This window comes from Pongo abelii, chromosome 3, assembly GCF_028885655.2.
Source record: "Pongo abelii isolate AG06213 chromosome 3, NHGRI_mPonAbe1-v2.0_pri, whole genome shotgun sequence".
In the NCBI taxonomy this organism is placed as follows: Eukaryota; Metazoa; Chordata; class Mammalia; order Primates; family Hominidae; genus Pongo; species Pongo abelii.
In genome coordinates this window covers 168653024-168675606 of record NC_071988.2, presented here as the reverse complement: position 1 = coordinate 168675606, position 22583 = coordinate 168653024, and the positions used below count along the sequence as shown (strand labels likewise).

The 22583-nt window shown below is 37.1% G+C and overlaps 1 protein-coding gene across 9 annotated transcripts in view; it reads left to right on the top strand.

Annotated features, from left to right (window-relative positions):
- TTC29 (tetratricopeptide repeat domain 29) overlaps nucleotides 1-22583 on the top strand; it is a 250874-nt gene that overhangs the window by 85946 nt on the left and 142345 nt on the right. The window contains exon 9 of one of the 9 annotated variants that reach the window (XM_054554564.2): nucleotides 17940-18610. The exons of the other annotated variants lie outside the window; for them this stretch is intronic. Coding sequence (XP_054410539.1) covers nucleotides 17940-18251 — 312 coding nt within the window. The 3' untranslated portion in view covers nucleotides 18252-18610. Of the gene's footprint in view, nucleotides 1-17939; nucleotides 18611-22583 lie in introns of those variants that run through there. 9 annotated transcript variants of the gene reach the window in all.

Genomic DNA, 22583 nt, shown 5'->3' with positions numbered 1-22583 from the left:
GAATATATTGTGTGTATATATACATATATATATAAAAAATGATAAAATATAAATAAATATGTAGGATTGATTCCCTGATTGGAGATCTAACCAGTTATGTAATCACAAAGTAAATATTCAACATATATTTTTTAAAGTTTTCTTTCAAGATCCTCTTTTATTCTACTTTCCCACCTTGCATAGTGTTACCAACATTGTCTTCACCTGTTTTAAAGCACTACTGATGTTCCTGTCATAGTGTAGCTGTGAAGAGAGGTAAGAAGGCTCAGAAACTGCTTTGTTGTGTTAGATTTAGCGTTTTCCTTTCCTTTTCATATTCAGTCTATCTTTAATTGTTGTCATTAATTCCATATACCATTTTATCTTCTCACTTGTATTTCAAATTGATGAATTGGAATATTTTCAGATTTTCAGTATCTTGCCTCTGGATTCAACTTCTATCTCTCACAATTTTCTTCCTTCCAATAATGTTATTCATCTATCTAAAGATTTTTACACATTTTTTTCAAAGAAACTTGGATAAACACAAGTGAATATTCCTAATCAATAATTCTATTAATCTGAAATAGAAGGAATTTTGAAATTTTGCTAATGTATCTTAATGGAAAGGCTTTAATTTATCAGTAAAGTATTAACACAGTAATAGAAGAATGTGCGGACAAGCATAGGAATAAAACTTTGGTGATTCATTCCTTGTTGATAAAGGGTTCTTTCCTGAACGATAGAATACAGCTAAACTAAAAACAAATAACAGATTTATTTAGGGCTGAAACACCTACTAGTAAGGAAAGAGCATTTGGTAAAGAGAAAAAATAGTTACACTAATAAATCTGTGCAAGAGGTCATGGAGACCCTGACATTTAACGAGGAGAATGCTACCTGCATATGCCATGTGCTGGGGAAGGAAAGCGTAATTCCCTTTGGCCATCATCAAATTAGACCTGTAAATGTTCTAAGTAGGGTAAATTCCAAATTTTAGGAGGTATATTATAAGGTCCTAAGATTTGAAAGAGAAAAATATTTTACCAAGAATCACATCTAAGGCCTTGTGCAAAATTGGACCAGCCACATACCAACGTAAAGTTATTTTAAGGAAAAGGAATGGCCTTGCTTAGCCGTTCGTTTTTATGTATGAATTTCCTTTCTCCCTAAATATATCAATGCACTTAATGATTCTAGGAACACCAACTTTATTCAATCTTTAAAACAGGCAGAGAATTATTTGCTTTCTATTATTTTGCAATATTGTAACTTAAAAATGATACTATGAAAACAAAATTCAACAGATTGATATTTCATTTGCTTTTTTTTTTTATTTTTATTTTTATTTTTTTGTTGTTGAGACGGAGTCTCGCTCTTTCACCCAGGCTGGAGTGCAGTGGCGCGATCTCGGCTCACTGCAGGCTCCGCCCCCCGGGGTTCATGCCATTCTCCTGCCTCAGCCTCCCGCGTAGCTGGGACTACAGGCGCCCGCCACCTTGCCCGGCTAATTTTTTGTATTTTTACTAGAGACGGGGTTTCACCGTGTTAGCCAGGATGGTCTCGATCTCCTGACCTCGTGATCCGCCCGCCTCGGCCTCCCAAAGTGCTGGGATTACAGGCGTGAGCCACCGTGCCCGGCCTTCATTTGCTTTTAAAATACAGGATTCACCCCATTACTATTATTTATTCCATATACAAAACAGTAGCCATCTCTATGTTTACATACATTAGCATCTTTGTAACAGTTTAGAATGCTTCTAACATTAGTGTTAGCTTGTAGATGTGGTTGACCTATATGTCCAGCCTCACCAGTAGCATCACATAGAAAATTGCAAATAAGTAATACAAAATAGTCTTCCCTCATCTGAGGTTTTACTTCCCACGGTTTGTTGCTGGTGGTCAACCACAGTCTGAAAATATTAAACGGAAAAATTTTGGAAATAAAAATTCGTAAGTTTTCAATTATGCACCATTCTGAGTAGCACAATGAAATCTCGTGCTGTTCCACTCTGTCCCATTTGGCACATGAATCATCCCTTCATTGAGAGTATCCATGCTGTATACGCTGCCTGCCTATGACTGCATAGGAAAAACAGTGAATATAGGATTCAATACTATCTGAAGTTTCAGGCATCCACTGGGGGTCTTGGATCATATTCCCCACATATAAGGAGGAACTACTGTATCAGAAGAAATATTCCAAAAATTTTTATTTGATATATATTTATTAACAATGGAGGATATGTATCATGTGTGTAAAATAATATATCCTTAGGGTTTCACTAAAGTAATACATTTTTTCAACTCAATAAATGTAAGCAAAGATAAAGCCGTACTGTATGAGAAACGATTTCTATCAATGATTTATTTGCTTTGTAATGTTTAGCTGACAGAAAGTTTTGGGGGGAGAGAGTTCTTACAGTTGTTTCCACTTAGTTGCTTTCTGTATATAGTTTACCTCTCTTTTAAAAGTCAACCCATTGTTTATAGCAGTGGGTTCTTAAATCAAGTGATAATATAGCTGATATGCAAATACCTTGGCAGATTTCATACTGACAAACCAAAAACTAATCTCTTCTTTGGTCACTTTAATAAGTGAAGACACATTTCTGTCTATTGCTGAAACCATTATGCAACTCAAATAAATCTCAGAGTTCTCCGTGGCTCAGTCTTTGTATGATGACATATTAAAAGAAAAGAAATCCAGCAATCTAAACTGAAAGTAATTTTAATTTCTACTTAATTACCCTTAAAGAACAGTAAAAGAGATAATCTTAACTCACAGCACCATTATTTCTTAAAATCCTCTTTTCTTCTATTTCTCCAACTTTTAAATTTGTCTATCACAGGATATTCAGAAGCCCATATCTTTATGTCACTCCCTAAACCCAAAACTCCCCGGCTGTATTCCACTTCTATGTTGTTATCACTCCTCTTTCTTCTCTCTCTCCTGACTTCTTTTCTCTTTCAGGTCAATAAATCTTGACTCTTTCAGCAGTCTTATCTCTACTTTGCACAACCCATTCCTCTGAAAAATTATAACTGTTATGTGTGTAATAGAACCCAGTAGGGATAACACTGGTTTGAGAGAAAAAGGAGTGTCAAATGGGTTATGCCAGAATTCATAGTCTGGGAAAGGCAAGGAAAGCAAATACACTTGCATTAATCATATTTTAGATTTTCTTACACTATATGTAAGAAATTCTTGAAAAGCGTATGTCAGAAGAAAAAAATGTAAATAAAAAATAATAAACAAGAGGGGAAGGAAATGAGAACAAAGAAGCCAAGGCAAAGGAGGAATCAAGAGAGAGGCTGTCTGAGACTCAGTGTTCCTTTGGGTCCTTTCTGTGTCATTTCCCATACTTCAGCTCTAGAGTTCTGAATGTCTGCAGGATATAATAATAGGATGAATCTTTCTGATGGACACCACATTTATTCTATCTGTAGTTTGAATCAGTTTGTCTACAAGAGCAATGGCCTCTTCATATCTGCATTCTCACTCTTCCCTATCATCTCCTGGCTGCATGTAGATGACAGTTGGGGCCAGTTTAATATGACATCATGATATTAGAGTTTCCTGGAATGCATATAGGTGCTCACATCTGCTACCAAATCTTTGATTGTTAGACATTTGTATGAAGTAAAGGCAGTAAGTACTAGCATTTCTCAGATAAGGCACTCTCAAAATGCTTTTTAGAGAGTACATTTATCAACTCTTTGGAGTGAGAGGACAACAACATCATTAATTGATGGGCTCTAAAATCAAACTAATCAAGCATAGAATCCCAGATCTGCTACCACCTCACCATGTGACATTGAACAAGTGACTGACTTAACCTTTCTGAACATTAGTTTCCTTTTCTGTAAGATGGGGATAATCCTACTCTGTAACTCAGAACAGCCTTGTGAGAGTTAAGTAAGAATATGTGTCTGAAATTTGTAGCATGGGGCTTAACACACAGATAACTAGAACTATTATGTTACTATTAATATACATAAAATATTTTTTTTCCAAAGTGCTAGATGATCATACATCTATGAAATCACAATGTCTGGCTTCTGCTCTAGACCTACGGTATTTTCAAACCCCTAGTTAGCATAGGAACAAATGTTAAATGTGTTGGTAAAGTCTACACAGTTAAAAGTATTTGAAGGAGAAGTTGATGTACATATATTACATGATAAAGAGCATGTTAATGGAATATAGGTCAAGTCATACATAGCAATGGCATTCTAATTATAAGTGGCCAAATATGTGAAATGGCTGTAGGTTTGGATGTACAATGTTCATATCAGAGGTAACTGCAGTACAGAAAGAGCACATGAGCCTTGGAGCTGGAAGACATGGATTTTAGTCCTGTCTGCCATGCACTAGCTGTGTGACCTTAGGGTAGTCACTTAACTTCTTGGAAGCTCAGTTTCGTTTGTGAAATAAAAATACTAATGGCAGCTTCACTGTGTCTTTGTGAAGACCAAAATTTAAAAATGTATGTTTACACTTAAAATTATAAACAGTTCTCAAATGTAAAATACCATTATCACTACAGATTGATGTAACTATAACTAGATAATGATAGCAATGATACTGTAGTAGGTAGTATTTATTGAGTATGCATTCAAAATCTCTACTTCATTCTTTATTCTTAATTGTAATTTACTATTTATCATATGTAAATTACATAGTACCTAAATTTTATCTTTGTATTGGCACATATTTTTATATAATGGAAAGAAGATAAACCAACATTTTGTGAAAAGTATTTTATTATTAATTTATTAATTACTTTTCTTTGGGTTAAAAATATGACATTTATTTTTTAAAAATTGGGTTATTTCTTTCTTTAAACATCAGAGCTACTCATTGCCCATTAAACAGAAGTTGTCTTTACTCGCCAGTTAGAAATCCTTACCTAAAATTTACCCTTCCATCCTTGGTTTAATGGTCTGGGTAACCGAGGGGAGCTCAGATGCTGCCAGAGAGGAAATCATGGCCCCTTCTCCCAGAGGATGGCTGGTTATCATTATACATAACATGCAGACAAGCCTGCTTGCAGCCAGTTTGCCTCCTGGTCGTGTGTAGTTCATCACCAGCTTCTAAGGCATGCTAAAGAGGGCTCGCCACTCAGCTTGAGATGATTCAGGTGTAGGCTCAGCGGTCTCAGCAGTCATTTTCCTGCTTTACATCAGAGTTTTCATCTGCTTTATCCTTTTGTCCTGTGGCCCACCTCAGGCAGTCTCCTTCTTGGGGACTCTAAAAGGAGCAGCTGTTACAGATCCCATTTCCCCCAATTGTTGTGGCTCGGACCTCTTTCTGTTTAGCATTACCCTCCACACACACACACACACACACACACACACACACACACACACACTTCCACCAGTACACAAACAGCGTCTACCTTATCTTCATTTCATAAGTTTTGCTAAGTAATATTCAAAATATTCAGTGTCTGAAATGCAAAAGAAAGGGTTTTTTAAAACCAACATTAAAAGGAAATAATATTTTCTAATTTTAAAATATGTATTTATTTACAAATTGTATAGAAAATGTCTTATTCAGAATTATTATACAATAACTTAAGGCATAGTATAAAAATGTATTCCATATCTGATCTTATTTTGAATAGTTACTTGGAAATAGCCTTCCTTGGAAAACAGCATTTTAGGTAGTTTAATAAAAATATGTTTTAATACTTGGGGAATTATGAAAACTTAAAATGTTTTACTAATAATTTTGTTATTGTTATCTTAATCTTTAAAGTTTTGTCCTTTCTGAAACATTGAAACAGGTAACTTTATGGTACTAATTTAACATAGTTTCTGTAGTAAAGATCACACAATAGAATCTTAGTAGATTGAATTTTTTCATTTCCTCATCAATGGGGAGTATCTTTAAATCATTTTTAATTTTTTAAAATGTCTCTAATTTTTTTACATATTAATAATATTTTAATTAGTGAATAATATTAATAATGTTACAGTTTAGGAAAATATGCATCTGTTTCTTTTTTTACCATGATTATAGTATTTGTCATATAAATTACAGTATTTGTCATTTAAATGACAAAAGCATGTAGAAAATCAGAAAGCTCAAAAAAATTAAAATATTTATTTTTTGAAACAAATCTGTACAGTAGTAATTTACAATTTATAAACTTTCCTACAAATAAAGAAATGTTTTATGTCAGGAAAGAAAGTTTGTGGCCTAAATTAATATAAATACAAATTTTCTAGTAATAAAATTTATTGATTTTTTTTAACGTGAAAGCTAGTTTTAGTTTCCCTTGAGACCTAGAATACCACTTGGGCCAAAACTTCATGATTATTTTACTTATTCGTTTTTTAAAACGTACTGCTACAGTAGCTCTTTACAAAAAAGCTGAAGTTTTTGTATCTAGGTATTCACATTTTAAGAAACAGTGCAAAAAGTTCTGATACTCACTGTGAGAGAAAAATGAAGGAAAGGATAAATTTTTTATTTAGTGCATCCTAAAAGGATGAGGTTCAAAAATCTGAAAATTGAGTACTCTAATCAACTATACTAAATAGTGACATATGGAACATAATGTATGTATACTCCTTAAAGTTCAAGGCCTAGCGTATGAAAATGTTCGCTGGAGCAATAAAGCAACCTGCATAGTTCATCACAAGACTCATTGTATGACAGACCTAGAGGCAATGGCACAGCTGTTAGCACTCGTTGATCTAGAGGCTGCGAAAGAAGAAGAGGCATTACACCTGGAAGAACCCAGAGAAGATTATAGGATTAGATGTGTTAAACAGGAATAAGTGTGTGGGTCATACTTCATCATTACAAATTTAGCCAAATTATATATAATTCCTCTAAGAGATGAAAGGGGTAACTTCAGAAAGAAAAAATGTAATCAAATATATTAAAACTTATCCAAAACATTCTCAAAGGTGTCTTTGGTGTAATTATGGATCTACAATTAACAGTAACATTGCATTTAGAAATTATACAGTATAATTGGTGCACAATAAAAATAACATATACTAGGATTTAAAAATAGCATTAATACCATACTCCTAATATTCAATCCATATACTTGTAAAAAACTCTTTTACCCAGTAATTTCAACTTTCTCCCTTAATCAACACATAAGTTTCATTAATAACTAATGAAATGACTTTAAGATTAAATCTCCATTTTTTTCCCATGACTATCCTCTATTGACCCTTATTTGTTTGTTTGTTTGAGATGGAGTCTTGTTCTGTCACCCAGGCTGGAGTGCAGTGGCAAAATCTCTGCCCACTGCAACTTGCGCCTCCCAGGTTCAAGCGAGTCTCCTGCCTCAGCTTCCAGAATAGCTGGGATTACAGGCGCACACCACAATGCCCAGCTGATTTTTGTATTTTTAGTAGAGATGGGGTTTTGCCATGTTGGCCAGGCTGGTCTTGAACTCCTGACCTCAAGTGATTCACCTGCCTCAGTCTCCCAAAGTGCTGCTGGGATTATAGGCATGAGCCACCATGCCTGGCTAATTTTTGTATTTTTAATAGAGACAGGGTTTTACCATACTGGCCAGGCTGGTCTTGAATTCCTGACCTCAAGCGATTCACCCGTCTCAACCTTCCAAAGTGCTGCTGGGATTACAGGCATGATCCACCTTGCCTGGCCCCTTATTCATTGTTTTTAATGATGAAGATGATGGCCGAGAATAGAAAAAGAGAAAGAAGATAAGGGAACCAACTAATCCACAACATGGCATTTGGCACCTGAACAATCAAGGATTGATTATATAGATGTGTGTAACAGCTTTCTTTTGTGAGCATTTCAAGGGAGGAGTTTAATATTCTTTTGCACAAAAGCATGACTTTGAGGCAAAACATTAGAAAGTTAGAAAGCCAAATAGTGTAAAAGTTTGGCAAGGATGTGAGATTACAAGAACTGCAGTTCGGAGGGTAAGCTGGTGTGGCTATCATTCCAAGAGTGATGGTGTGAGTGAAATTCTGTACGTGATTTCCTGGTGGTACACCAGCCCACTCCTGGGAATATCTGTCCCAGAAAAACTCTTTAGGGACACATTAGAGAGGGCTTATGGAGGGGAAAGGGAGTAAGAGTGAGGATGGAGGATGAAGGAGAAAAATTTATTAAGAACAATTGAGGGGGCAAGCACAGACCAATGATAAAAGTGTGCCCTGCTCTAGGGAGTATGGCTAACTCGATTCTATGTGCCAGAGTTTCCAAATAAATAACGTGAAATAACCTGGTCACAAAATATTTTTTATTGCAACCCGAATGTGTCACATAGTTCTTGCTCAAATACACATTTTTGGACATTTCGTAAAAGCTTACAAGGCATTCTTTGAGTTTTTACAAAAGCATGGGCAGCAATAGGTGAATGCTTTTGTACTGTTGAACTCACTACCTTGATGACTTGGTTCGGGTTTTCCCAGAAGCTGAGTTTGAGACGTGGAATTGAGTACATGTGGCTTATTTGGGAGGGATTCTATCAGCCAGGGAGTCAGGCAAAAGAAGGAAGCCAAGAAAAGGTGCATTGCCAAGCCAGTTATTACTGTGGGCAAATGGATCAGTCCTGCTGGAACGCTCTAGGAAACAGTGTAGAAACAAATCAGTTATCCCAGGGGAGAGATGAGGGAGCTGGTGTATTTATCCACCAGTTTCCACCATTCATTGGTTAAGAGTTGCTTCCAGAGACACTAAAATTCCCTGGAATTCCAGTTTACCATGAGCCCAGCCATCAAACAGAAGATCCCAGGTGCTGGCCTGAGCAGCCCTTGGCCACTCTGTCAGTGCAAGTCACTGACAGAATGCAAGTCACTTAGCTTGTAGGCTTCCTTTTCTGTATCTGAAAAATAGGAATGATAAAGTTGCTGCGGCAATTAAACAAGATAAAGAAGTAATGTGCCTGGCACTTAGTAAGCATTCAGTAAATGATAGCTTTGTTTTAAGGTTTAAATTTTGCACATCTTTTGACTCAAGAGTTGCTCATTTTGGAATTTACCTAAGGGAAATAATTAGTAATGTGTGCAAATATTGAGCTGTAATATTGTTCATAAAATCGTTAATATATACAGAGATTTAGCTATAACCTCTGTATACAATGCTATAAATGCTGTTTGGAATGGTGAAAAATTCAGAAAAAAAGTAAATGTAAAGTAATATCAAATTGAATAAATCATTGTTGGGTATCCTGTGCTGAAATACAATGCAGCCAATAAAAATTACAAAATGAATAAACATTTTATAACAATAAAAGTATTACTGATATGTTGAATAAAAAATCAGGTTATAAAACATTGTACATTATGACCCTACTTATATATAAATACATATATATGTAGTGCATAAATAATATATGAAAATGCTAGAACTACCAAACTGTTTTTGGTGGTTATCTGTAGAAGCTGGAATAATGAATGACTTTAATTTTTCTGTTTTTGGGGGAGATTGGTATCTGTATTCTCAACATTTTCTACAATTAACACATATTGATTTTGTAATAAAAAATAAAAGAAAAACTACTTAAAAAGTAAACTATTATATCTTTCCATTCCATTAAAATTTAAAGGTTTTAATTAATGTTTTTAATAGGTTTTACATAGGTTGTTCATAGTAAAAATCTTTAGTGTAGGATTGATTGTAGCAGGTTAGTCACTTCAACAGCTTATCTCAACCCACAACATTAAAGAAAATTATTAAATGCTTAACAAGTAATAAAAGAATTTAAAAATTAATTCATCAAGTAAAAAATAATCGTATAAATTATAAAGCAAAAACAATAAAATAGGGAGAAAAATACAGCTATATAGATTCTGAAGTCCTGAGTAATTTTGTCCAAAGTCCCTATGATCAGAAATGGTAATAATTATGTTGATGATGTTTTAAACTTCAGTTTAGTGCACAGTGTTGAATAATAGGTCTGGGAAGTTTCTTTTTGGTCGGGTAGATTGTTCCTATAGTGCAAGACTGCATTATCCACATGGAAAAGAGACATATACCAGTGCCATTCTTATAATAGGGAGCAAGAGCTAGAGAAGCAACAGGAAAGCTGTTGTTCCCTCATTGGAGCGGGAGCAGCAAGAGTAAAGGCCTGGGAGGGCAGCAAAATGCATCCAGCCAGGCTGGAGTAGGAGCGTTGCAGGAGTGAAACTGTTCTGAGTAGGGCTACTGGGGGAGAAGCTGTTTGAAAAGAAGGCTGAGACATCCATTAACTAGTCAGCCTGTGGTCACAAATCTAGCAGATGCAGAGCCAGACAGGAGCCCATGCCTGTAACTACTGATGTTGTTGTAATTGGTAGAGTTGTCAGTAAGATGATTTTAAACTCATTTGTTGAGCCTCGTCACAAGTTTCCCATATAAATGTTTAATAACATTCTCATCTGTTCCACTTAATGAACTACTTATTGGCATTAATAACATTTTGTTATTCTTGTCCAGTGGAAATTATTATTGAATAACACTTGAAGCTTAAAAAAGAAATCACCCCTCTGCTGCTGGACCAGTTGGGAATCAGCACAGTTTGGAGAAAAGCACAACAGGACACAGAAGTAGAAGATGCAAATGGTGGGCTGGGTGAGGTGGCTCACGCCTGTAGTACCAGCTACTCGGGAGGCTGAGGCAGGAGAATCGCTTGAACCCGGGAGGCAGAGGTTGCAATGAGCTGAGATCATGCCACTGCACTCCAGTCTGGGTGACAGAGCAAGATTCCATCTCAAAAAACCAAAGATGTAAGTGGCATCAGGCTAGAAATGACCCACTGCTTTGTAGCTTCTCCAGAGAAAAAGATGTCAGGAATTCTTACTTTCCATTTCTTATTTCCATTTCCTTCTTCCCCTCCATTATTATAGATAATGGGATACCATGGATTCTTCCTTTGTTATGATGTAACTTCCTAACTGAATTTGCCTTGTTTTCTCTGGATGTTTTTCTGACAGTGAAATATGTCCAGCTCTAAAATTAAGGCACTTGTAAAAAGAAAAAGTAATATTATTCTTTTCTAAAAGCAGTGTAATCAGTGTATTATACCTACAATCCTCAGTCTCTTCTTGCTGCAGATGCAAATTTGCTATCTACTAGCAACTCAGTAAATGCAAGGGAAAGAGCATGTGAAAGTGCTGATTGCTAGATTTTCAGTTGAAAGATCTGGTAGGGGAGATGCTTATAATTTTGGATAAAATGAAAGAAGAGGAGGGGGACAGGATCCTTTTCATCAATCTTAATTTTCTCTGTTGCCGTCTCAACCATTGTCACAATATGATTATGATCTGGTGATTAGGAGGTTGGTCCCTTGGAATCACAGTGCCTGACTCCAAATCCTGTTCCTGCCACTTCTAATCCTGAAGCCTTGAGTGAGTTATTTAGCCCATCTTGTGCTTCAGTTTCTTCACCTGCGGCATGAAGATTACTCTAGCATCTAAGTTATAATGTGGTTGTGAGGATTAAATGAGTTAACATACAGAAAGCACTTAGACCTATGTCTGGCATATGCTGCTTCCTCAATACATGTTAGTGAAAATTACAGAATAGTAAAAGTATGATTTGCTGGGTTAGTGCAAGGATTATGCTATTCTTGCTGCCACAGCTGGCTTAACAGATCACAGACAAATCTCTCAGCACCCCTTGCTTTGTAAAATGAAGATGATATATGTTAATATAGCATATTGATGAAAATTCCAATGGAATAGTAAAAAAAAGGTACGTTTATTGGTCCTTATTGTTGTAATGCAAATGATTTAACTATACATTTTTCCTAAATTTAATTAAACATATTCATTTTCCCTGTGAGCTTATATTAGCTTACAGCAGAATGATCGTTTATATCTCAATTTTATACATTTATAATATCATAGATATTAAAAAACAAACATTTTCCATTGAAAATATTGTGTAAATAAACATGAATATTTGTCACATGGTTTCAAAGCCAAAATTACTTCTTAATTGTTTTTGTAATATGTTACATGGGAATGGGAAAGTATTAGCCAAATAATCATTAGGATCTTCAAAATGGGTTTTGAAAATACCAGAAAGACCACCAAATTTGGAATCAGACATCCTGGATTCTGGTTGTGGTTTTTGTCACCAAGCTCTTGGCCTTGGACAAGTCATTAAACTTTGTTCAGTTCCCTTATGGACACTGTTGCAAGACACCATTGTTGTAATCTTGGTCAATCCACAATAGGACAGGTTGCACCAAAAAGATCCAGAAGCTGGAGCCCAGCCTGCATGGTGGCATTGTCAGGCAGCTACTTGTCAATGGGGTGGAAGAGAGGGCTCAATAAGTATGCTGTCTCTGAAGTCAGATGGCTCAAATGTGAATCCTTTCTTGACCGTTTACCAGTTGTATGACCTTGGCCCTGTGGCTTCATCTCTATGTGCTTTTGTCTCCTCACCTTTAAAGAGACAAGAATAATAATAATGCCAACTCATGGGGTGTTAAGAAGATTAAATTAGCTCACACATGTAGTCTTAAGAACATAGTTTTGGAGCACATATTGCCAAGTCTTGTTTTAGATGCTTTGGGTACAGCAATAACAACGCAGACAGGCACAAGAGCTGAAAAACTACTTACTGGGGACTCTGCTCACTACCTGGGTGACACGATCATCCATACCCCAAACCTCAACATCACACAGTATACCCAGCTAACAAACCTTCCCATGTGTTCCCTGAATCTAAAATAAAAATCGAAATAATTTTTTTTAAAAAAGAAAAAGACAGTAGTATTACCCATGGGACAAAATTTGTACTATTAGCAAGAATCATTTTGTGTCTCATTTAGAAACAATTTGACTTTTGTTCCAGTGTTTAAACTTTGACAAAAATGGTTTTGAATAGATCTTTATAACCTGATGCCATAAATACAAGATTCTCTGATACCTTCATTTAATATATCAATATTGGGCCTAAAACAGTATTCTGTAAAGCTTAAACTGGTATTAACTATGATCATCTTGATGTCTATGATAGATAACAAACAAGGTCATACATACCTTACTAAATAAAAACAAAAACAAAACAAAAAGAAAAACAACGCAGACAGACATCTTTGTCCTTGTGGACCTTCCATCCCATTGGGGAAAACTAACAATGAAGATGAAACATAATTGACAAGTGAATTAAACAGTATGTTAGACAATGAGAAACACTATGGAAAAAAGTACTACAAAATAATGAGTCAGGAGTTCCTAGGCCAGAGATAGGGTGGAGGGAATTATAAATGGGTGATCAGAGAAGGCTGCATTGAGACGCTGACTTTTGAGGAAAGACTGAAAGCCTGTGAGAGAGTGGGCCATGCAGATACTCGAGGGAAGCACACCCAGGCAGTGGTAATGGCCAGGGCAAAAGCCTTAAGGTGGCAGTTTTCCTGGGGGACTGGAGCCAGTAAGGCTGGAGAAAAGCAAAAGGGGAGAAGAGTGGAGATAAGGAGTGGGACCATAGCTGACCTTGGAGGTCATTTTCAAGCATGGCTTTTTTTTTTTTCTAAGTGAAAAGGGGTTCATTTCAGGCCAAGGAATGACCTAAAAATACTAAGTTAATATTGGCTATTATTACCTCTAATCATTAAGCTGCATGATGAAAAAATAGCAGCTGCTAACAGGCAACACTGTGACCAGGCAAGTGTGAGGTTGACGTCTAGAACATCAGACACTGGGCTGCGATGAATGTCCCTGTATGTGAGTGGAGGATAGCTTCTGGCAACTGGGGCAGAACGCAGTGAGCTGTAGGTGAAGGTCAAGGTCAGCACAATCATGCTCAGTGTGATGCAGCTGCAAGCATATCACAGTGCTGAAGAACATGGGTTTCGAAGTCCAATGAACCCAATTCAAATCCTTTCTCCTTCACCAATTCACTGTGTACTCCAGAGCAAGGCACTCAGCTTCCCTGTATTGTATTTCTCTCAGATATACAATGGGAATATTAATATATATTTCAAGGTTCTGTGAAGATTGAATGCACTATGAATATAAGACATCCTGCACATGTAGTTTTGCACTATAAATGGTAGTAACTGCCATTGGCAAGTGACAAGCACCAAGCTACAGGGACTGGGGCTCAAGGGTGAGACTGCTGACTCAGGCATACTGAGGGCAGCAGGGTAGGTCTCCAGACTCGCAGTCAGTAGGGAACAGGTTAGGCACCAAGATAGAGATTCAGGCAAGAAGAACAAGACTGGAATATAGCTCCCCAGGCTGGGATGTACCCTGGGATGCATGCTTGGTCTCAAGGGACAGGACAAAAGTCCAGTCACTTTAACAAAGGTTAAAAACATTATATGATCCATGGCAAACTGATGTGATGCCAACTTTCTGCCCTGCCAGACCAGGAACAGGAGCAGTCCTGGGGACAGGGACAGGTCTAAGTTCCTCCCAAATGGAGAGGATGGCAGGGCTGAGGAAGCAGGGCAACTGGCAATGTTCTCTACTGTTCCTCCTGGGCTCTGTAATTCTCAATGTCTAAGTATTGATAAGTAATTCAAAAGCACCAAATATAACAGTTCCTGCTATAAAACCTAAAGCTTACTATAAGAATGCTAGCAGCAGTTTGTTTTGCCATTTTATTTTCAGCGTGTATGTTATTTCAGAGCTGATCAAAGGCATTGGTTGCAAAGAATAAAATAAATCACACATCTAAATAAACCACTAAAGAGTGTTAAATTGATTTAAGTGATTTTATGAATATTAATATTTAAAACTTCTCCATCCCAAGCCTCTTTATGACTACCTATAGCAATAATAACTACCATTTTATCCTACCATTCTTCATCTTATAATATTACACAGTAAACTGTGTAAAAACATTATTTCTTAGCACTGGAATGGAAGTACAGGATTTCAGCTGCTTATTTGTGGAAGTATATCTTGAATTTTATTCAGTCAATAAAAGTATACTCGATTAATGCTTTATTATACTCTTTGCATAGGCTGAGGTGAAGAAAGTACAATGTGTGTTTTCTGTTATTAAAGAAAACTTTGCCTTCCACTCACATTTCTTTCCAGTACATTTGATTCTAAGCAGCATCTATTTCAGGTTAGTTCCAGTGTTGAGAAACTTTGTAGCTTTACAATTTTGTATATTTAGCTCATCTGAAAATATTGTTAAAGTTGTACAAGTGATTTTTGTGGACTTTTAAAAAAATGCATAGGGGAGGAAAAGGTATCCACAGTCCACACTGTTAAATGCAATACCTGTGAAGTTCCCTCAGTGGGAGGATTTGGGCACCAAAGCATCCCATGCATCCACTTTGGTGTTGGAGTTACCCAGGCTGCACAGTTTGACAGCAGGTATATGAGTGAAGACACGTTGCGTGATAAAAGCAACTCAGACATCTGGATCACAGTGCGAGCATTCAAAGGCACTTCTGAACTTTCGATGCATTTGTACTTACCCTGGTCCCCAGCCTTGTCCGTGGCTCACTCAGCATTTTCTCCACCTCGGCATGTCTTCATCTTTTTTTGTACTTCAGCAGCCTCCCTTCTCCCTGACAAGTCACCTCCATCTGCTTCTGTGTCAGTGTGGCCCTTCTGCACATGGCTCGCTGAGGAATTCTCAAGATGAAGAGCCACATCGTCCTCCCTGCCTCTGCCTCAGTGCTGGCTCCTGCCTGTCACTGCTCAGCACTCTGCACCACACTGGCTTGTTTTGTCAATAACCATTTATTTGTTGCTGGAATAGTAGCAGCCATTACATCTGACCTCCCTGTTTCATCAATTATGGATAGATTATTGAATGTGAACATCTGCAAAAGCTTGCTGTTGAACTCACCTCCTGGCTGGGATTAGATAAAGTACTAAACTGTTGTTTATTGTCAGGCCAAAACTCTACTGGGAAGCCAGGGAATTCCAAGAGTAGCAGAACCCCATCAGAAATACCAAAAATCATTTCCTATTGCCACCGCTTCCCCTAAGATCCCAGACATTTATTATTTACACTTATTACTAGTTGTTATAACCTACTTGATAAAAGCTCTTGGCAGGCATCGCATTTCCAGTCATTGTCGCTCCTGTCAGAATGGAAATGACTCATAAATTGTTTTCTTGTCTCTTCTATCACTGTGAAAGGGCAATAGACGAAGCTTCTTCTGTGTGAAAGCATTCAGTGGAAGACTTTCCTACCATGTTTTATTTTAAAGGAACGTGTTCACACAGCCTGATATGGAAGCATTACATCGTGGATCTAAATTAGGGTTTACCGAGTTTACCAGAATAATGGCCTGAGGTGGAAAGGATATCAAATTGTACAGACAGAATATGCTCAACATGTTTTTCAAGACTTTCATGGATTTCTGAGAAAGGGAAACTACAATGAAATTTTATTGAATCCTACCTTAAATGAGAAAGAAATCCAGTAAGAGGTATGATGAATAGATGATGGCTTTGCTGCCAGCGGAGAGAGAGATTTCCTCATGGTAATCAGTTCATGTGGAAATATAGAAATTTTTGTAGGATTAGTGTTTATTAAAACCTTCTAGATAGTCACCCACAAATGTAAAACACCCCCTGATCCTTTTCTGCAGAGCCAGAAACCATTTTGTTCAAGGTGGCCAAAAGGAAGAAGGTTAGGTGGCCACTGGGGAGAAGTTGAGAGACTTGTCACCATGCTAGTGACTTTTCACAGCTTCTCTGCCTCATTTTGGTACTTATCAGGATAGAAACTGTATTTGCCTCTTATTATTCTGGAGTAAATGGAAGAAAAAATGTTTTATATTTCTTCCACAGATAAGAAGAATCATTCCAAATACCAGGACTATTGTAACATGGTTCAGTCTCTGATCCACCTGTCCACACTTAGCATAATGACCCCTTGGGTTCGTAATGGGGGAAACTTTTATTTGTCTGAGAATGTGATCAAACAAACCAAATGCACCTTTAGATAGGGGGCTCTTGTGTCAATCTGACGTTTCATGTAAGTCTTCTTCTATGAAGATTGTTTGCTGATACTTCATTTCTCCAGGACTGGCTGTTAACTGAAATTTTTCATACACTTTTCATTTACCATAGGTATAAAGTGTCATTTTTTTTTCTTTTATTGAATGAGGTAGAATGCAAAAGTCAATACATACAATGGTTTGTTATAGCCATGTTAATGTTTCTACAGGTACTACTAGTACTTCCCAAGGGCTCTACAATAGTCATTCAACAATATTCAAGGTTAACATAAGACTAGGAACTAGGGGCACAATGGAGAGCAAAACAGATATGGATCCTGTCCTCAGGGCACTTACAGTCTAACTAGAAGGAGACAAATAATAAGTAGATATGTTTCATAATGTGGTGAGTGCTAGAATAGCACAAAGAAGTGGTGTGTGTGTGTGTGTGTGTGTGAGATTGTGTGTACAAGTACTGGAAGAGTAGGAGTAAAATGAGAAAGAATAATGCAGGCAGGGGGGCCTGCAATTAACAAGGGCCTGGAGGCAGAGAGAGCTGGGCCCATTCCTTAGTGAAAGGTCTGTACGGCTGGGGTGAGATTCCTAGAGTCCTGCACATTGTAAATCTAGTTGTAGATATTGACATTTCTGCATTGGCAAAGCAAGTGACAATAGCTGTTTGGTCAAGTTAGATTTGACTGGCACTTTATTTGATTCAGTTTGCCACCAACATCTTTAGTTTCCATAAATAACTGATAACTGCTATTATTGGTTATGTTATAGGTATAATGAAATTATTTGTCCCACTCACTTTGAATCCTCGTAGAAACATAACCAAGTGAAGTGTGAGAATTTATTAATAAAAAAATACACAAGCAACTTACTTTCTGTCGTATCTTTTCTGACAAGGATGTCACTAATCATTGTATGTAACCTGTGTCTACTGGCCTATTTCTCTTGCCAGTAGACACAGGCTGAAACAATCAACCTATATTGTGTCTCACTGATACACATGGAAGGAAAAGGCCTTGAAGTTATCTGTTTACCGCCTTAACTCTAAGGCAGCTGTTTTATCTCTCAGTGCTTCTCTGTTTTATTCTTGAGGTTCAAGAAAGAGATTCATTCAGACTACCTCAAGTACAAGAGTTGATTGTGAAGATTGCTGTGGCAAGGAGAGAAATCCTAATCCTACAAATTCCCAGGAGAAGCAAACAGTTGGGCCTCACACAGACCAAAAGATTCTTGGGAACTGGAAGACCCCTGGAAGACGAGAGGCTGAGTTTTCTTATTTCCCCCTCCACAGCAGCAGCAGTCCATCGATTCACTCTGCTGACACGAGTCAGTTGGTCTCTTGCTGTTCCTTTATGTCTGAGTGCCCTCCCACCTCTGCCATTACTAACGACTCAGCTGCTCTGAACTCTCTAAGAGGACATGATGGCCCTAAACTAATCGCTTTAATCTTACATTGCACAGAATTTTTGTATCAGGCTGCCTCACAGATTGCTGGACTGCCAATGAATTGGCTATTCATTGTTCAAGGCTTCCTAGCAAAATATAACCCAAGATCTCCAATGGATTTCCTTAGCAAAAAGTTAAGGGCTGGGGGCTGGGCACAGCGGCTCATGCCTCTAATCCCAGCACTGTGAGAGGCCAAGGCGGGTGGATTGCGTGAGCCCAGGAGTTCAAGACCAGCCTAAGCCACATGACAAAACCCCATCTCTAAAATAAAAATAAAAATAAACACAAAAAAAGAAGGTTAAGGGCTAGGAAATTTTTCTTTCAAGGAGCTGTAAATATAACTCACACTGTGATTGGGCTGTACAGGATAAATATTCCACGTTTTGATTTATAGTACAGTAACAATTGAGAGTTAGAATAAAAACTCTTCATCAATATGTATCTTATTAAGGTAATACAAAACTATAATGACCAATTTAGGAAATGGCAGTTTTGAGCTGTATGTTCCAATTTACTACTGAGGAAAACTTTTATTTCTAACTGTATATGAAATTTTGTTTCACTACTTTGAGGTTTCAGAGCCATCTGGATATTGGATGTTTAAAGAGAGAGTTTTAGATGAAAAAAGATTCTTGGAAATTTTTCTGATATATTTATGTTTTTACAGCTTTTGAAAATACAATGTAAACTCTTAGCATGGGAAAGATAATTGGGTATTCTTAATCAGGCTATTATATTTAAGGCTAATCTTGATTTTCATCAAATTATTAAGAACTTCTGACTGTAAAACAAAAATTTGCCATGTTTGTACAGTTATTACGTTTAACTGCTGTTTAATGTTAACCAAATAGCATTGTTAATTGAGCTTTCCTTTCTGTCATTTATTCTAATGTAGGGACATTTTAAAAAAGCAGTTCCCTAAAACTCTGCAGGACTTATCAAATGAGGAGAGAGTATGAAAATAAAATTTCAATCAAATACAGTGATTTATGCCTTAGCTTCTTAGAGAGAAAGTTTAAAGAGATAAAGTAAATTGATCAGGAATTTTGAAGCCAAAGATAAATTATTGAAAACAATTATGACATATGTTTGATTATTAAAGATATCAATGTAGAGTTCCAAAATCCAAGTCATACTTTTGGAATGGAGAATTTGAGACCATTTGATTCATCTCCATCATCTAGTAGACTTGTAAACTGAAGCACAAGGTAACAAGTGACTTGCCCATAGTCACACAATGAGCTCATGGCAGAAGAGAAACTAGTGTTCATGTCTTGCAATACTCAGCCCTTCCTGCCGTTGACCATACAGCCTCCATTTCAGGTGTTGGGCAATGTAAGCAGTCAATGTATGAGAGATACTCTGAATGATGAGTCATGGATTTCAGGGAGAAAGTGTACATACTCAAATGATCAATATTAATAATTATAAGGCCAGACTATTCCCAATTTAAGAGTATAGTTTCAGCAGAATTCAAAAGATGTACCACCTTTGTGTATTATAGTTTACAAAGCTACATCCCTGATTGTCCTCAGTGTCCATTCAAGATAACACATTTGTAGAAAAGAATTAGTGTTTTTATTGCATGTCAGATACTTTTCATAAAGTATGTAACAGCCTTTAAGTGATGTGGGGCCACTGCTATTTGCCTTCATGTGTATTATCTTCCACCAGTGCCTATTTGCTGGCTCCTCTAAAACATCCCTGAATGCTATGGCTGCCCAGTCTGGTCCTCAGCCTGTTACTGCAGTGCTTGTCAGAAATCATTAGCCACTGATTCCTTTGACTAATGTTGCAGTTGATTGTCTGAATCATGTTCAGACACTGTAAATGAGGCAGAAACATCCTCTCTGCTCACCAACTGTGAAATGGCTAAAGGGGGTTAGATTGCCAGAAATCAGAATAAATGTATTTCCAATAAGATTTGACAATGATTTCAAGCTCAAGATGGCAAACTTGATTTTTTATTTCTGTATTTCTCGTTGCATAAGTATAAATCTGTATCTTTGCCCTTTTTTTCTTCAAAGTAATGCACTACATGGAGAACAGTGCTAAACTTTTGTTATAAAATGACACAGTTTGGATTTTGTGTCGGGGATGTATAACACAATATTAGCTATGCTGACTTTTTATGGTGGGGAAGGAAGAAACGGGTAAAAAATGTACCCTGGGCAAAGGACTCATAACTTCTTGTTAACAGAGAAATCTGTCTGATGCTCTTTATGGTTTTATAGACAATTTTTGATCTAGGTGGGTTTATTTAAACTCTTCTGGTTCTCTTAGACTTGTAGACAAAACTGGAAACAAAGCATCCAAATATGGCTAACCTCTAGGGGTTTCATTCTCATTTATTTCAGAGTGTCCTGCATGACTCTCTATAAGTCTGTGGGGTTTGGGGAGGGAAAACAGCCACCTTTCAATATTGGGAGGACTGTCACAAGAAGAGGAATGGGCTTATTTTGCTGTCTCACAAAGCACAACCTTGGCTAGCAAGTGAGAGCTACAGATTTTGCCTGAGCTGAACCCATCTTTTTCTCAGGTAACTCTCCAGTGATTGAATGGCTAGCCTCCCTAGGAAATAATTTCCTATCATGAAAATTGTTCAAGAAAAGGCCAGCTGAGGGTTTCTCAACAGTGACACTATGCTGCATAATTATTTGTTATGGTGAAGACTATGGTGTGCATTGTAGGATGTTTAGCAGCATCCTTGGACTTGACTCACTAGATACTAGTAGCACCCCCCCAATAATTATAGCAACCTAAAACATATGCAGACATTGCCAAATGCCATCTGGCAAGGACAAAATAACCCCCATTTGAGAACAACTAGGTTAGATAAGCACTAAGGCAAATTAAGCAGTTGTTTTGTTCAAATCCTTAGACAGTATTTTACATACCTAATCTTATTGGAACCTTGTAACACCCCTTCAAGGTAGGCTTTATTCATTTCCATTTTGCACCTGAGGAAACAGGCCCAGAGAGATTAAGTCACCTGGCACCATCAGTCAGCTCAGTAGAACACCTGCCAGGCTCAAAAGCCTATGATGTTCGGAGAAAATTTGAACACCCAGAGGAAGATTTCATTATTTCACAAGACTCTTCCAAGGCCTGGTCTATGTCTTCAGAGAAGGAGTCCTTACTGCTTCAAATATTGAGTTAACTCAGGAAGAAAGAACAATGGGAAGGGTGGCAAGCAGAGAAAGGAATAGGTACAGAGGAAAAAAAAATAAGAAAAAAAAAAGATTCGTGTTCACTGAAGTTTTTGCAAAATTGCAAAACTCCCATCTCAAATAGGCTACATTCTAGAACTTGTTTCATATGATGGCTTCTATGGTGTTTTTTTTTTTGCTTGTTTGTTTTTTTTACACAGAAATAGTGGTAGTTAAGGTCACCAGCCAGAGAGCAGAGGCCCATTTAAATTCATGTCACTGACCTGTGTGATCTGGTCATAGTAGTTTGAGCTGTGCATGCGTGGTGCTGTGCCAGAGGGAGAAAGAAAAATACTTCCTCTCCTTTCCCTAGGCACAGGAACAACGCTGAATAAAGTCTTGAAAACTTGGAATAACAGAAAACGAGGCAGCCACCTGCACCATCTTGAATGTGGCAAATTTCACCAAACATGTTGAGGTGCTCAGAAAGTAGAAAGACAAAAACTATGAATTTTTTTAAAGTCCTGCAAAAGACTATTGTTATGTGCATGTAGAACAAAGGGATGAAAATGAATGACCTGCCTTACCTTCTCAACAACAATTAAATACTTTCTTTGAAATCAGAAAGATAAATTGCCATTTGAAAGTTTGTTCCTTAATACATCAGTTGAAACTGCGATAACTTAGTCCACATTACTAGACAAACATTCTGTGAATGCTTTTTTTTAAATTATTATTATACTTTAGGTTTTATGGTACATGTGCGCAATGTGCAGGTTAGTTACATATGGCACATATACACTATGGAATACTATGCAGCCATAAAAAATGATGAGTTCATGTCCTTTGTAGGGACATGGATGAAATTGGAAATCATCATTCTCAGTAAACTATCGCAAGAACAGAAAACTGTGAATGCTTTTTAAAGCACACTTTCTATTGAACATTGCTGCATCTATGTATCCTAGCAAAGCTTTCTCTTCTTTCTCATTGTATCATTTATTCTCATTTCCAGACTTGCTCCAGCTTCCCCAATTCTATTATTCCTTTAAAATACAGATAGAGTTCTTACATGAAGATAGAGTTATTATAGAGTTCTTATATGAAGCTTCTCCTGGTTGTATTCCTTTGTAGTTCTTAC